The sequence below is a fragment of the Pleuronectes platessa genome, chromosome 13 (genome assembly GCF_947347685.1).
Source record: "Pleuronectes platessa chromosome 13, fPlePla1.1, whole genome shotgun sequence".
Taxonomy (NCBI): Eukaryota; Metazoa; Chordata; class Actinopteri; order Pleuronectiformes; family Pleuronectidae; genus Pleuronectes; species Pleuronectes platessa.
In genome coordinates, this window is record NC_070638.1 from 2,734,426 (window position 1) to 2,748,270 (window position 13,845).

The 13,845-nt window shown below is 44.8% G+C and overlaps 2 protein-coding genes across 2 annotated transcripts; both read left to right on the forward strand.

Moving 5' to 3' along the window:
• Nucleotides 1-2,230: 2,230 nt before the first annotated feature.
• LOC128454797 (uncharacterized) lies at nt 2,231-5,870 on the forward strand. Its single transcript, XM_053438342.1, has 3 exons — nt 2,231-2,629; nt 2,752-2,921; nt 4,363-5,870. The coding sequence occupies exons 1-3, from the start codon at nt 2,246-2,248 to the stop codon at nt 5,279-5,281; spliced, it is 1,473 nt and encodes a 490-aa protein (XP_053294317.1). The 5' UTR covers nt 2,231-2,245; the 3' UTR covers nt 5,282-5,870.
• A 2,219-nt stretch (nt 5,871-8,089) lies between these two features.
• LOC128454961 (uncharacterized) lies at nt 8,090-13,562 on the forward strand. The gene is made up of 4 exons (XM_053438574.1): nt 8,090-8,249; nt 9,092-9,864; nt 9,987-10,156; nt 11,917-13,562. The coding sequence occupies exons 2-4, from the start codon at nt 9,130-9,132 to the stop codon at nt 12,833-12,835; spliced, it is 1,824 nt and encodes a 607-aa protein (XP_053294549.1). The 5' UTR covers nt 8,090-8,249; nt 9,092-9,129; the 3' UTR covers nt 12,836-13,562.
• The last annotated feature ends 283 nt before the right edge of the window (nt 13,563-13,845 follow it).

A 13,845-nucleotide genomic window follows, 5' to 3' on the forward strand; every position in this document is an offset into this window, starting at 1 on the left:
GCATTACATTATTATTATTATCAACACAGCTTTACATCTTTCACATGTAAACAGCACATTGGCTCAGATCCAAACTCACATTGATGACGTACTGATCAGGGACGAGAGTGATGAGAGTTTGGTCGTATCACACAGGCCCAACCAGGCTGCAGCTGTTTCCTGCTCTGAGCTGCAGGCGTCCTCAGTCAGTAAAGAAACCAGACTATCACAGACACTTAATGAACACTGCCCGAGAGGACGAATGAAACATGTAACTGATCCAGGTGCCGAACGAGTGAGGGAAGCAAATGTGCCGCGAGGTTTCGTGGAATTAGACGACGAGAGGAGACGGTGGAGCTGAGTGAAGAATCAGACAGAGTCCAGGGGAGAGTTAGTCTGACTCATTTGAGTTGAGCCGAGGTTTCTCTTCATCAGCTTCGATGATACGATGCAGAGACACTTTGATATTTAATCTCCATATTCAGACAGAGTTGTACAGTTTTCACTGCAGCATGGCCCTTCGCCCTCTGATGACCTTGTTTTCTCTAAACTCAGAGTTAGAGGTCTTGAGTTCAGAGGGATCTTCATCTAAATAATGTCATGAATCAGACCCAGAGGAGCAGAACCACTAATGACCTTTATAATGAGAGGCCTGGAGTCCACCTGCCTCTCCTCACCTCCTGCTTTGACCTCTGCCCTTTCACTGTTCGTCCTTTTGTCTTCCGCTCTCACTTTCCTTTTTCAACAGATTTATTTCTCTACGTCCTCCAGCCGCTCCGCAGCCTCCTATCATTAAAGAGAACGCTCTTCTCATTGTTTTACGGTAGCAGTATTGCCCGTTTTATTAGAGGTGTAAAGGTTTCTGTGTATATGACCGATGTTGTCAGTTCCCTTGTTACCTGTGCATGAGACGGATGAATAGAGCCGGTGCACATGAGAATAAAATACTTAAACAGACGCTACGCTCATACTTTTTAGTTACACTGCGCGAGTCAAGACAACTTAACAGAAGAGACGAGACGCGCACGAGAAGCAGGTGAGTGCACGTGTGTCCTTTCTGTTGGGATCAGGGACATTTGGTCCTCACACGTTCAACGGACTGAGTCAGAGTTAGAGTTTGTTAGTTTAGTTTAGTTTAGTTTAGTTTAGTTTAGTTTAGATTAGTTAGTTTAAAGTTTAGACTAGTTAGGTTGGGGGCAGTCAAACGCATTATTTGTGTGCTCACTACTAGAGACAAGAGTGTGTTGAGCTCAATCGATTCTTTAAATTATAGTTTAAAGATAGTTTTTGATTGTTTGATATTTACAGTTTATTAATGATTATGTTGAACATATTTATCTGACTCAGAAACTGCAGCTGGGTTTCTGAGAAGTCACATGACTGAGAGAAAGAGAGACAGGGAGGAAGGGAGAGAGGAAGGGAGGGGCGGAGAGAGAGAGAGATAAAGAGAGAGAGAGAGAGAGAGAGAGAGGCAGCAGGAAAAGAGGATAAGATAAAAAGTCCTTTATTAGTCCAACAGTGAGGACATGTGCAGTTTTACAGCAGCAGAAGACATTACATAAGTAGCAGGACTTGGGTGAAGGGAGATAAAGACATAGAACAGGGATGTCCAAACTACGGCCCGCGGGGCCATTTGCGGCCCGCCGTCCATTTTCAAGTGACCCGCCTCCAAAAAAAACTAACAATTTAATAGCACTTAAATGGAACTTAATTATAGCACTATTGTACTTACTACTGTAAGTCGCTTTGGATAAAAGCGTCAGCTAAATTAAATGTAATATGATGGACTATGGTCCACTGTATTGCAGCTGTCCCTCAGAACGCCACCACTTGGCGGCGTGAGTGGCCCAGACCGTAGTATTTTTTTCTATATGTGGCCCTCAGGACAAAAAGTTTGGACACCCCTGACATAGAAGAACCAGAGGGAGGGGGTAGGGAGACAGAGTTTATAAACAAACTTGACATTTAATCTCATATATAATAATATCATATATATAGTATGGAGGATATGTATAATTAAATGCATGATAAATACAGAAATGCACAAATCAGTCACCAGGAAGTAGTAAAACTGGATCATCACACTGCTGTGACCTATCCTGCGTGAGACTGTCTCATTAGCATACCGACACACAAAGACAGAAGTAATCAACTTCAATATCCACTCGTTCGTCTCTTTAACGTCAAACATCCTCTCTTTGACCCGACCTCTGACCTTTGTCTTCCAGCCTCACGTTCATCTCAGTGACAAACTCCAGGAAACATCATGACCACCGCTGACAGGCTGCTGGAGCAGATGTTCTCCTGGATCGACCAGAGGAGTTGCTGTGCGGACCAACTGGTCAAACTGGCCCAGGAGCTCAAGTCCCTTAGGCAGAAATGCAAAGGCGGTGAATGTGTGGGCAGCTCGGTGGCTGTGGTGGGGGCTGCGTATGAGCCGAATTGGTCTACTGGTGGAGGACTACATAACACAAGGTTCGGTCCCGGCCTCAACCTCCTGATTCTGGTGACCGTCACGGGAGTTTTAGCGTTTTTCACGCTCAAGTCAATCGGGACGAAATCTAAGTTTCTATTTGATAAAGGAAGTCAGCAGCTGATCACGAAAATATCTGTGACTGGAATGAAAACAGTGCTCAAAGGAGGCGGCATGGTGAGACCCACTTCCTGTACACACACACTGTTCTTATTCAATTCTTAATTTAATGTTTTTAAGACGGATAATTTGATCATCTGATAATTAATCCTTTATGATCTGTTTAGGTCAATCATCAGCTGGTGGGAGGAGCTATTGGAATGGCATTTGCGCTTAATGAGGCGATCGACAGCTGGACAGATCTGATCAAGAACAACAATGTGACTGAAGCCAGCCAATCCCTGCGAGACACAGCCAAAGCAATCCGAAAGATCTCGAAGGCCCTGAGGGATCAGTTTAAAGATATGAAGTAAGTTCTTACTTCATATTCTCAGTTTCTGCTCCTGCAGGTTTGTCTCCTCGGGTAAACAGCTACACGTCCAAATCACTTCTACAACGTGACCTTCACTTCAATTTAATGAGAAAATCATCAGAGGTTTAGGGAAGAACAGTTTGACGTTTCTATAATTTTACATCTGCAAACTAGGAACCACAGAGCAACACCTTAATGCAGCCTGTTAGCAGCTGTTCCTGACATGTTCCTGACCTGTTCCTGACATGTTCTGCAGGTTCTGTATGTCTGAACAATTGTCTGAGTCTGTGTCTCTGGACATTTTCTGGAACTTTTCCTGCAGGTTCTTCGTAAAATGTTCGTCCAGAACCTCTACCAACTTTCCCTGGTGTTAAAGGGGACATATTATGAAAATTCCACTTTTGTAGTGCTTCTACATGTTAATTTGGGTATCTGGCATGTCTACCGTCCAAAAATCTCTGGAAAATAACAAATACCGCGATTTGCTGTGGTTCCTCTACGCCAGAAACGATACGCTAGAGGGCGTAGAATGGGATTACTACCCGAATAGATGTCATAGCCCCCTCCTCAGCTCAGGGCGTTCCTGTCACGGTGCTCGGGCTCGCTTGGTGCTGTCCTTGGGCTGCCGGCTCCACGTCAGCGGCTTGCTGCGGTTGAAGCAGCAGGTATAAACAGAAAACAGCTGTTTGTGGGGAGCTTTGTTAGAAAACAGAACCAGAACGTGTTCCAGGTCCTGGAACAGAAGTACTAGGCCGCAATGTTGGAGCAGCAGCCATCAGCCATGCGACACCACCTGGTAGCTAAACTCGACACCTGGGAGCAACAAGCTTGTGACCAGTCAGGTGACTCAAGTCCCTGCAGAGCAACGTCCTGGACACATCCAGCTCGTACGAGTTCCAACACTATCAACACAAAGAGTCCTAACTGCATCGTTGTCAACTAGTCATGTATAAGTGGGTTTAGCCCGGTGCAGTAATACAGCACTGGTACCTACAGCAGATATGCAGCAGGGGGCACTGTTGTTAGACACAGAGCCAGAAGGAAACATGGTCAAACAACCAGATTCAGATGCTCGAATAAAACTAACCCAGAGTAAATAGAAACGTCAAAATGTAAAGTAACGCAACAGTAACAAAACAATATGTATAAACATCTGTAGCTGTATACGCTTATGGCTAACACTAGCAACGACACAGTGGACTAGGAAGGCAGACGACAATCAATAGTCGACACCTACTAAAACGTAGTGATCAGGAATGCCCCCACTCTTACTAACCACTGATGATGGACAACCATCATCTCAATTCACCGTGCTTGAACAATCCTTTAGACACTAGAACAGCAAACACACATTTGAAAAATCCACTGGGAGTTTCAACTTCCCATTTCAGTGTGTTTGAAGTCGTGCTAACTGGACCTTCTGCTGTTTTATTCACAGGCAGATGCTCAAGAAGATGGAAGAAGAACAGTGCGAGCAGGCGAAGGTTAAACGCATTATTGAAAACCCAAACAGAAGCTCTCAAGACGAGGGAGAATTATTAAGGTATGCCATTGAAGCATGCCAGATCAAAGAGGTGCAACAATGGCTGAGGGAGAATCAAGGGATGGAGACTTTCATCAAACTTGTGGAGTTGTTTCGATTAATGAAAAATCAAATCATCAAGAAGTCAAACGAGGACGAGTCTAATTACGAAGATATTGAAGTGGACATTATCTTTCTGGCTCACGGAAAGATCACACAACCCCCGATTCCAGCTTCCTGTCTCCGGCCCTGGTCCAACATCCAAGACGTGCTCCTCTATTCCCCCTGGAACTGTCTCCTCAATGCTGATGCAGCCTACGGCATCGCTACAGGACTCATGCAGCCTTGGCACAGAAGCTTTATCTGTGCTTCAGGAAGTGGCTGTAAAAATTGTCATGAAGGACACCGGCCCATGAAACTGCCACCTGTCTGGAACTCAATGAAGGAAGCAGGACTGATTCCAAACATCATGGTCAGTACTATCACGGATCCAAAAGATGGTGCATGGACGACTTTTGTCGATCTAACAGCAGAATATGGTACACCACGGAGAGGCCGCATCCTCGTCCCGTTCATCCTTGGTGGTTCGGCAGTAACCATCCCGTTCTTCATCGTCACCTGGGTCATGTCTCTGGTGCTGTTTATTTTCCGGATCAAAGCCACCGTCCATCTCGCCGCCTGTCTGGGTGATGGATCTACCTGGTTTAAGTTTCCCAGAGAGTTCCTGGAGCATCAGTACTCCTACACTGTTGACAACACCGTGATGACAGCACAGTCCATGTGGCCCATCACCCGACCCGACCTGTACAGGAACCTACGGGCCATGTTCGATTAGACGGACAAAACTTCAACATTTTCTGGAGCTGTAAAGTTCTGTTCCAGTGAAAGTTTTGTCGATGCCTCAAGCTGAACTGATTTCCCAGCTCGATGCATCTCCGAGTGTTGCAACACGTCGGTATCAACAAACAATCCCATTTTAATCAACGATCACTTTGAGAACTTCTCAGTCGATTCTTTTCCCCGCTCGACACAGATGAGTTATGAATGTTAGAAATCATATTTACTATGATCTAACCCTGAAGTAGGGCGGCTGTGGCTGAGGGGTCGAGTGGTCGTCCTCCAACCAGATGGTCAGCTGATTGGATCAATTGCATTATAATGATGTGGAGGAGTCGGGGTGTCCGACATGGTCGCACCTGTAATGGAAAATTATATAATCATACTTTACTCTGCATTATGAATGCTTATGTAACCACACTTATCTGTGCTTATGCATATCACGTGTGACAAGTTGTCTGTTGGTGACTCACTAGGTGCCGGTCTCTGGGAATCCAGACATCGGAGCCACTGATCACTGTGCTGTCTCCTCCAGTCTTATATTCTGGGGTGTACTTCGCATTTTCACACACTCACACAATTTACCTTAGATGCAAACACATCACCTCTTTTTGTTTAAAAGAGCACAACTGACAATGTTTCGTGGTCTTCCCCAGCTTCACGTCGGCATGCTGTAAGATCGCTTGAACGTCTTTGCCAAAGAATAAACGTGCACTTGAAAGACAATTAGGGTCTTTATTTCAGAAAATGATTTCCTCCACACACCTGAGCAGCAGGTCCCTGGTTCAATTCCCGACTGGACGGACCAGCGTTTCATTTCTCTGACCTCAGTCAAATAAACACAACAGCCAATGCTAGGATCACCTCCAGCAACCAACTCTGTGTCCCTGTGACCTTTGACCACTGAGACTCATCAGTTCATCCGAGTCTAAATGGACATTTGTACCAAATTTGAAAGGATTTTCTGATCTCCTGCCAAAAAGAAATAATTGAAGTAAGTCCCCAAAAAATACCTGTATGTACACGTACACTGTAATCTGATTACTTTCTGGCACGCAGACCCTGACGTATTTGTTTTCAAGCTGAACTGGTCCAACCTCTGAAGGAGCTGAACATGATCAGACGATGAACAGGGTAGGGAGAATCCTCTTGGATTTTTGGACAGATCAATCCAGGTTCGTCTTTTGTTTTCACTCCATTGAGTTGAACCAGAGTCGAAGCAGAGACCTTTTCTGCCCATAGTCCAAGTTTCTGCCACTAGTCCACTGAACCATCAGTAATCACTTATATTGTTATACAATTTAATAATGATCAATTATGAAATCTGTTCAACCAATGAAGAGCTGATAATAAACATGAAATTAAAACCATGAACCTGTTTGATCAGTTTACAGCTGAAGATCATGTGTGTTCATTTCATTTGTGTCATTTTACTGGATGTGGACTAACAGGATGCAGTTTACACTGCAGCTCTGTGAACTTATATATATTTATATATTTAATTAAAACAATCAGTCCTTTTTTCTGGATTATTGACTTACAGAGCATTACATTATTATTATTATCAACACAGCTTTACATCTTTCACATGTAAACAGCACATTGGCTCAGATCCAAACTCACATTGATGACGTACTGATCAGGGACGAGAGTGATGAGAGTTTGGTCGTATCACACAGGCCCAACCAGGCTGCAGCTGTTTCCTGCTCTGAGCTGCAGGCGTCCTCAGTCAGTAAAGAAACCAGACTATCACAGACACTTAATGAACACTGCCCGAGAGGACGAATGAAACATGTAACTGATCCAGGTGCCGAACGAGTGAGGGAAGCAAATGTGCCGAGAGGTTTCGTGGAATTAGACGACGAGAGGAGACGGTGGAGCTGAGTGAAGAATCAGACAGAGTCCAGGGGAGAGTTAGTCTGACTCATTTGAGTTGAGCCGAGGTTTCTCTTCATCAGCTTCGATGATACGATGCAGAGACACTTTGATATTTAATCTCCATATTCAGACAGAGTTGTACAGTTTTCACTGCAGCATGGCCCTTCGCCCTCTGATGACCTTGTTTTCTCTAAACTCAGAGTTAGAGGTCTTGAGTTCAGAGGGATCTTCATCTAAATAATGTCATGAATCAGACCCAGAGGAGCAGAACCACTAATGACCTTTATAATGAGAGGCCTGGAGTCCACCTGCCTCTCCTCACCTCCTGCTTTGACCTCTGCCCTTTCACTGTTCGTCCTTTTGTCTTCCGCTCTCACTTTCCTTTTTCAACAGATTTATTTCTCTACGTCCTCCAGCCGCTCCGCAGCCTCCTCTCCCGTCTTTCTTTTCATGCTCTTTAATTATTTTCTTGCGTAAATCTGCTTTGGGGGGTAATTGAAAGAGTGAGAACAAAATATCGGCCTCGAAGGAGAATAAAGAACTTCTCTTTCTCCTCCATTAAAGCTGCTAAGTGGCTGCTTTCATCCAAAGTTACCCCACATACTGGGAGTGTGTACATTTTGTAGAACATGTATTTACACCAGGATATAACTTCTTCTAACTATTCTTGAACAGACATTCTGGATTCACCTGGTTTGTTGACAAAGGGGTCCGACAAATACCGTGTGTGTTTGTGTTTAGCGAAAAATTCACGTGACCGAGACAAGCGTCTTGACATGCGTAAAGCATGAGTCATAACGGAGAGGATCCGGTCATTTTTCAAAATAAAATACCTTTTGGGAATCAGATAATAAATAAAACAGAAATAATGTAAGTTGTTTATTCTTTCTGTGCGGCAATGTACCACATGACCCACGGCCCGATACCGGTCCACGGCCCGGGAGTTGGGGACCCCTGGTTCTGAGGACATTGTGGGCGGAGCCTCATTGGAAACACCAGGCAGTTCGACCTATAGAACCACACGTACTTCCTTCTCCAGCAGAATAACAGCGAAACATCGGAAGAGACGAGACGCGCACGAGAAGCAGGTAAGTGTGCGTGTGTCCTTCTGTCGGGATCAGGAACATTTGGTCCTCACACGTTCTACGGACTCAGATAGAGTTAGAGTTAGAGTTAGTTTAAAGTTTAGACTAGTTAGGTTCGGGGCAGTCAAACGCATTATTTGTGTGCTCACAACTATAGAGAGACAAGAGTGTGTTGAGCTCATTCGATTCTTTAAATTATAGTTTAAAGATAGTTTTTGAGTCCATTTTATTTATTTATTTTTCCTTGTCTGTGTGAATGAGTGGCTGTTCGAGGGGATATAAATGAAAATGTTTGTAAATTCGTCATAAAGTTTGATATGCACTTGAAACTTCAATAAAAAATATTGTTAAAAAAAAAGATAGTTTTTGATTGTTTGATATTTACAGTTTATTAATGATTATTTTGAACATATTTGTCTGACTCAGAAACTGCAGCTGAGTTTCTGAGAAGTCACGTGACTGAGAGAAAGAGAGAGAGGGAGGGGCGGAGAGAGAGAGAAAAACCAGAGGGAGGGGGAGGGAGGGGGTAGGGAGACAGAGTTTATAAACAAACTTGACAGTTAATCTCAAACGTCTTTATTATATATAATATGGAGGATATGTATAAATAAATGCATGAATATATACAGAAATGCACAAATCAGTAAGCATTGAAAGGCAGAAGTAGTAGAACTGGATCATCACACTGCTGTGACCAATCCTGCGTGAGACTGAGGTTAGGACCGCCTTTCTCATTAGCATTCGGACACAGAAAGACTGAAGTAATCAACTTCAATATCAAGTTGTTCGTCTCTTTAACGTCAAACATCCTCTCTCTGACCCGACTTCTGACCTTTGTCTTCCAGCCTCACGTTCATCTCACTGACCAACTCCAGGAAACATCATGACCACCGCTGACAAGCTGCTGGAGCAGATGTTCTCCTGGATCGACCAGAGGAGTCGCTGTGCGGACCAACTGGTCAAACTGGCCCGGGAGCTCGAGTCCCTCAGGCAGAAATGCAAAGGCGGTGAATGTGTGGGCAGCTCGGTGGCTGTGGTGGGGGCTGCGTGTGTGATCGGTGCCGGCGTCACCTTCCTCACCGGGGGAGCAGCTGCTCCATTTTTAGGTTTGTTGGGAGGAACATATTTAGGAGCAGGTGCCGTCATCTCTGTGGCCACGAAACTCCTCGAGCACTTCCTGTCCGGCAGCACCATGAAAGACGCAAAGGAAATCGAAGAGAAAAGCAACAAATTAGCAAAAGACATTCAGCGACTGTTTGAGAAACTGAAGTCGGAGAAGACGGAGGCGAACAGATTCGCTGACCCGGACGATTTGGACAGACACATCCTGACGGACATCATGAGAGCTGTGGCAAGACGAAGTGGAGTGAAGGTGAACATCAACTTCAGAATGATCGCAGACGAGCCGAATTGGTCTACTGGTGGAGGACTACATAACACAAGGTTCGGTCCCGGCCTCAACCTCCCGATTCTGGTGACCGTCACGGGAGTTTTAGCGTTTTTCACGCTCGGGTCAATCGGGAAGAAATCTAAGTTTCTATTTGATAAAGGAAGTCAGCAGCTGATCACGAAAATATCTGTGACTGGAATGAAAACAGTGCTCAAAGGAGGCGGCATGGTGAGACCCACTTCCTGTTCACACACACTGTTCTTATTCAATTCTTAATTTAATGTTTTTAAGAAGAAGAATTTGATCATCTGATAATTAATCCTTTATGATCTGTTTCGTTCAATCATCAGCTGGTGGGAGGAGCTATTGGAATGGCGTTTGCGCTTAATGAGGCGATCGACAGCTGGACAGATCTGATCAAGAACAACAATGTGACTGAAGCCAGCCAATCCCTGCGAGACACAGCCGAAGCGATCAGAAAGATCTCGAAGGCCCTGAGGGATCAGTTTAAAGATATGAAGTAAGTGATTCTCAGTTTCTGCTCCTGCAGGTTTTTCTTCAGCTGCAGCGGGAGTCTGAAGGTCAACATATCCAAACCACTTCTACAACGTGACCTCACCTCTCAGCAATTTTAGCAATATTTTCCAGGTGGTGCTGTTACATCAGGTTTTGAAACAATTTAATGAGAAAAGCATCAGATGTTTAGGGCAGAAACTTCACTCAAAGCAGTTGGACACTCCTTAATGCAGCCTGTTAGCAGCTGTTCCTGACATGCTCCTGACATGTTCCTGACATGTTCCTGACATGCTCCTGACATGTTCCTGACATGTTCCTGACATGTTCCTGACATGTTCTGCAAGTTCTGTATGACTGAACAATTGTCTGAGTCAGGGTCTCTGGACATTTTCTGGAACTTTTCCTGCAGCTTCTTTGTAACATGTCTGTCCAGAAGAGTCCAGAACCTCTACCAACTTCCCCTGGTGTTAAAGCTGGACACCACAGCATCCAGGGAGACAAATCTTGTAGCAGCCACTTAACCACCTTCACATCCTTCATAATTGATCTATGATTGATTCAATGACACAATTAAATACTGACTTTTTTGCTGTATATAACAATATATTCAGTTTGTCATTATGTAAAATTTGGCCTCACAGAGCTCAGTTATTTCATTGGACTCAAGGTGCTGAAATGTGCTTCTGTGGACGAGCTGTGTCCCTGATGTTCAGACTCTCAGGGTTCATGGGCCATAGGCTGATGAAGCAGAAGAACTACACCTTCAGTCGGAGGAGGGACCCCTCCCTCCTATATAACCTTCTATCTTTTCTTTGTTTCAACAACATAATGTCACATCAACAACCAAAGGAACCAATGCGATGCGTGGAGATACCGCGCTGTTAAAACAGGATATTTTCACAGATTTCTTCAGGCTGTCTGGACAGGCCCGGGTCTAGTTTGCTTCCTGTCTGATAGAACCGAAGATTTGGATTGTTAGCTCTGAAACAGACGTACTAGGCCTCAATGTTGGAGCAGCAGCCACCAGCCATGCGACACCACCTGGTAGCTAAACTCGACACCTGGGAGCAACAAGCTTGTGACCAGTCAGGTGACTCAAGTCCCTGCAGAGCAACGTCCAGGACACATCCAGCTCGTACGAGTTCCAACATTATCAACACAACGAGTCCTAACTGCATCGTTGTCAACTAGTCAAGTATAACTTGGTTCAGCCCGGTGCAGTAATAAAGCACTGGTACCTACAGCAGATATGCAGCAGGGGGCACTGTTGTTAGAAAAAGAACCAGAAGAAAACATGGTCAAACAAACATTCAGATGCTCGAATAAAACTAACCCAGAGTAAATAGAAACGTCAAACGTAAAGTAACGCAACAGTAACGCAACAGTATATATAAACATCTATAGCTACATACGCTTGTGGCAAACGCTAACGACAGAGTGGACGAGGAAGGCAGACGACGATCAGAGACTTCTTTAAACATCTGATCTCTCTCACACAAATTGACCCTTCGATTAATGGACTAGTTGACTATTTGGTAGGAATGGTCGACACCTACTAAAATGCAGTGATCAGGAATGCCCTCGCTCTTACTACCCACTGATGATGGACAACCATCATCTCAATTCACCGTGCTTAAACAATCCTTTAGACACTAGAACTGCAAAAACACATTTGAAAAATCCACTGGGAGTTTCAACTTCCCATTTCAGTGTAAAATGTGTTTGAAGTCGTGCTAACTGGACCTTCTGCTGTTTTATTCACAGGCAGATGCTCGAGAAGATGGAAGAAGAACAGTGCGAGCAGGCGAAGGTTAAACGCATTATTGAAAACCCAAACAGAAGCTCTCAAGACGAGGGAGAATTATTAAGGTATGCCATTGAAGCATGCCAGATCAAAGAGGTGCAACAATGGCTGAGGGAGAATCCAGGGATGGAGACTTTCATCAAACTTGTGGAGTTGTTTCGATTAATGAAAAATCAAATCATCAAGAAGTCAAACGAGGACGAGTCTAATTACGAAGATATTGAAGTGGACATCATCTTTCTGGCTCACGGAAAGATCACACAACCCCCGATTCCAGCTTCCTGTCTCCGGCCCTGGCCCAACATCCAAGACGTGCTCCTCTATTCCCCCTGGAACTGTTTCCTCAATGCTGATGCAGCCTACGGCATCGCTACAGGACTCATGCAGCCTGGGCACAGAAGCTTTTTCTGTGTTCCAGAAAGTGGCTGTAAAACTCCTGATAAAGGACACCAGCCCAGGAAACTGCCACCTGTCTGGAACTCAATGAAGGACGCAGGACTGATTCCAAACATCATGGTCAGTACTATCACGGATCCACAGGATGGTGCATGGACAACTTTTGTCGATCTAACAGCAGAATATGGTACACCACGGAGAGGCCGCATCCTCGTCCCGTTCATCCTTGGTGGTTCGGCAGTAACCATCCCGTTCTTCATCGTCACCTGGGTCATGTCTCTGGTGCTGTTTATTTTCCGGATCAAAGCCACCGTCCATCTTGCCGCCTGTCTGGGTGATGAATCTACCTGGTGCAAGTTTCCCAGAGAGTTCCTGGAGCATCAGTACTCCTACACTATCGACGAGACCGTGATGACAGCACAGTCCATGTGGCCCATCACCCGACCCGACCTGTACAGGAAGCTACGGGCCATGTTCGATTAGACGGACAAAACTTCAACATTTTCTGGAGATGTCAAGTTCTGTTCCAGTGAAAGTTTTGTCGATGCCTCAAGCTGAACTGATTTCCCAGCTCGATGCATCTCCGAGTGTTGCAACACGTCGGTATCAACAAACAATACCATTTTAATCAACGATCACTTTGAGAACTTCTCAGTCGATTCTTTTCCCCGCTCGACACAGATGAGTTATGAATGTTAGAAATCATATTTACTATGATCTAACCCTGAAGTAGGGCGGCTGTGGCTGAGGGGTCGAGTGGTCGTCCTCCAACCAGATGGTCAGCTGATTGGATCAAATGTAATATAATGATGTGGAGGAGTCGGGGTGTCCGACATGGTCGCACCTGTAATGGGAAATTATATAATCATACTATACTATGCATTATGAATGCTTATGTAACCACACTTATCTGTGTTTATGCATATTACGTTTGACAAGTTGTCTGTTGGTGACTCACCAGGTGCCGGTCTCTGGGAATCCAGACATCGGAGCCACTGATCACTTTGCTGTCTCCTCCAGTCTTATCTTCTGGGGTGTACTTCGCATTTTCACACACACACAATTTACCTTATACGCAAACACATCACCTCTTTTTGTTTGAAAGAGCACAACTGACAATGTTTCGTGGTCTTCCCCAGCTTCACGTCGGCATGCTGTAAGATCGGTTTGAACGTCTTTACCAAAGAATAAACGTGCACTTGAAAGACAATTAGGGTCTTTATTTCAGAAAATGATTTGCTCCACACACCTGAGCAGCAGGTCCCGGGTTCAATTCCCGACTGGACGGACCAGCGTTTCATTTCTCTGACCTCAGTCAAATAAACAAAACAGCCAATGCTAGGATCACCTCCAGCAACCACCTCTGTGTCCATGTGACCTTTGACCACTGAGACTCATCAGTTCATCCGAGTCTACATGTACATTTGTACCAAATTTGAAATGATTTTCTGATCTCCTGCCAAAAAGAAATATTTGAAAAAAGACCCCAAGAA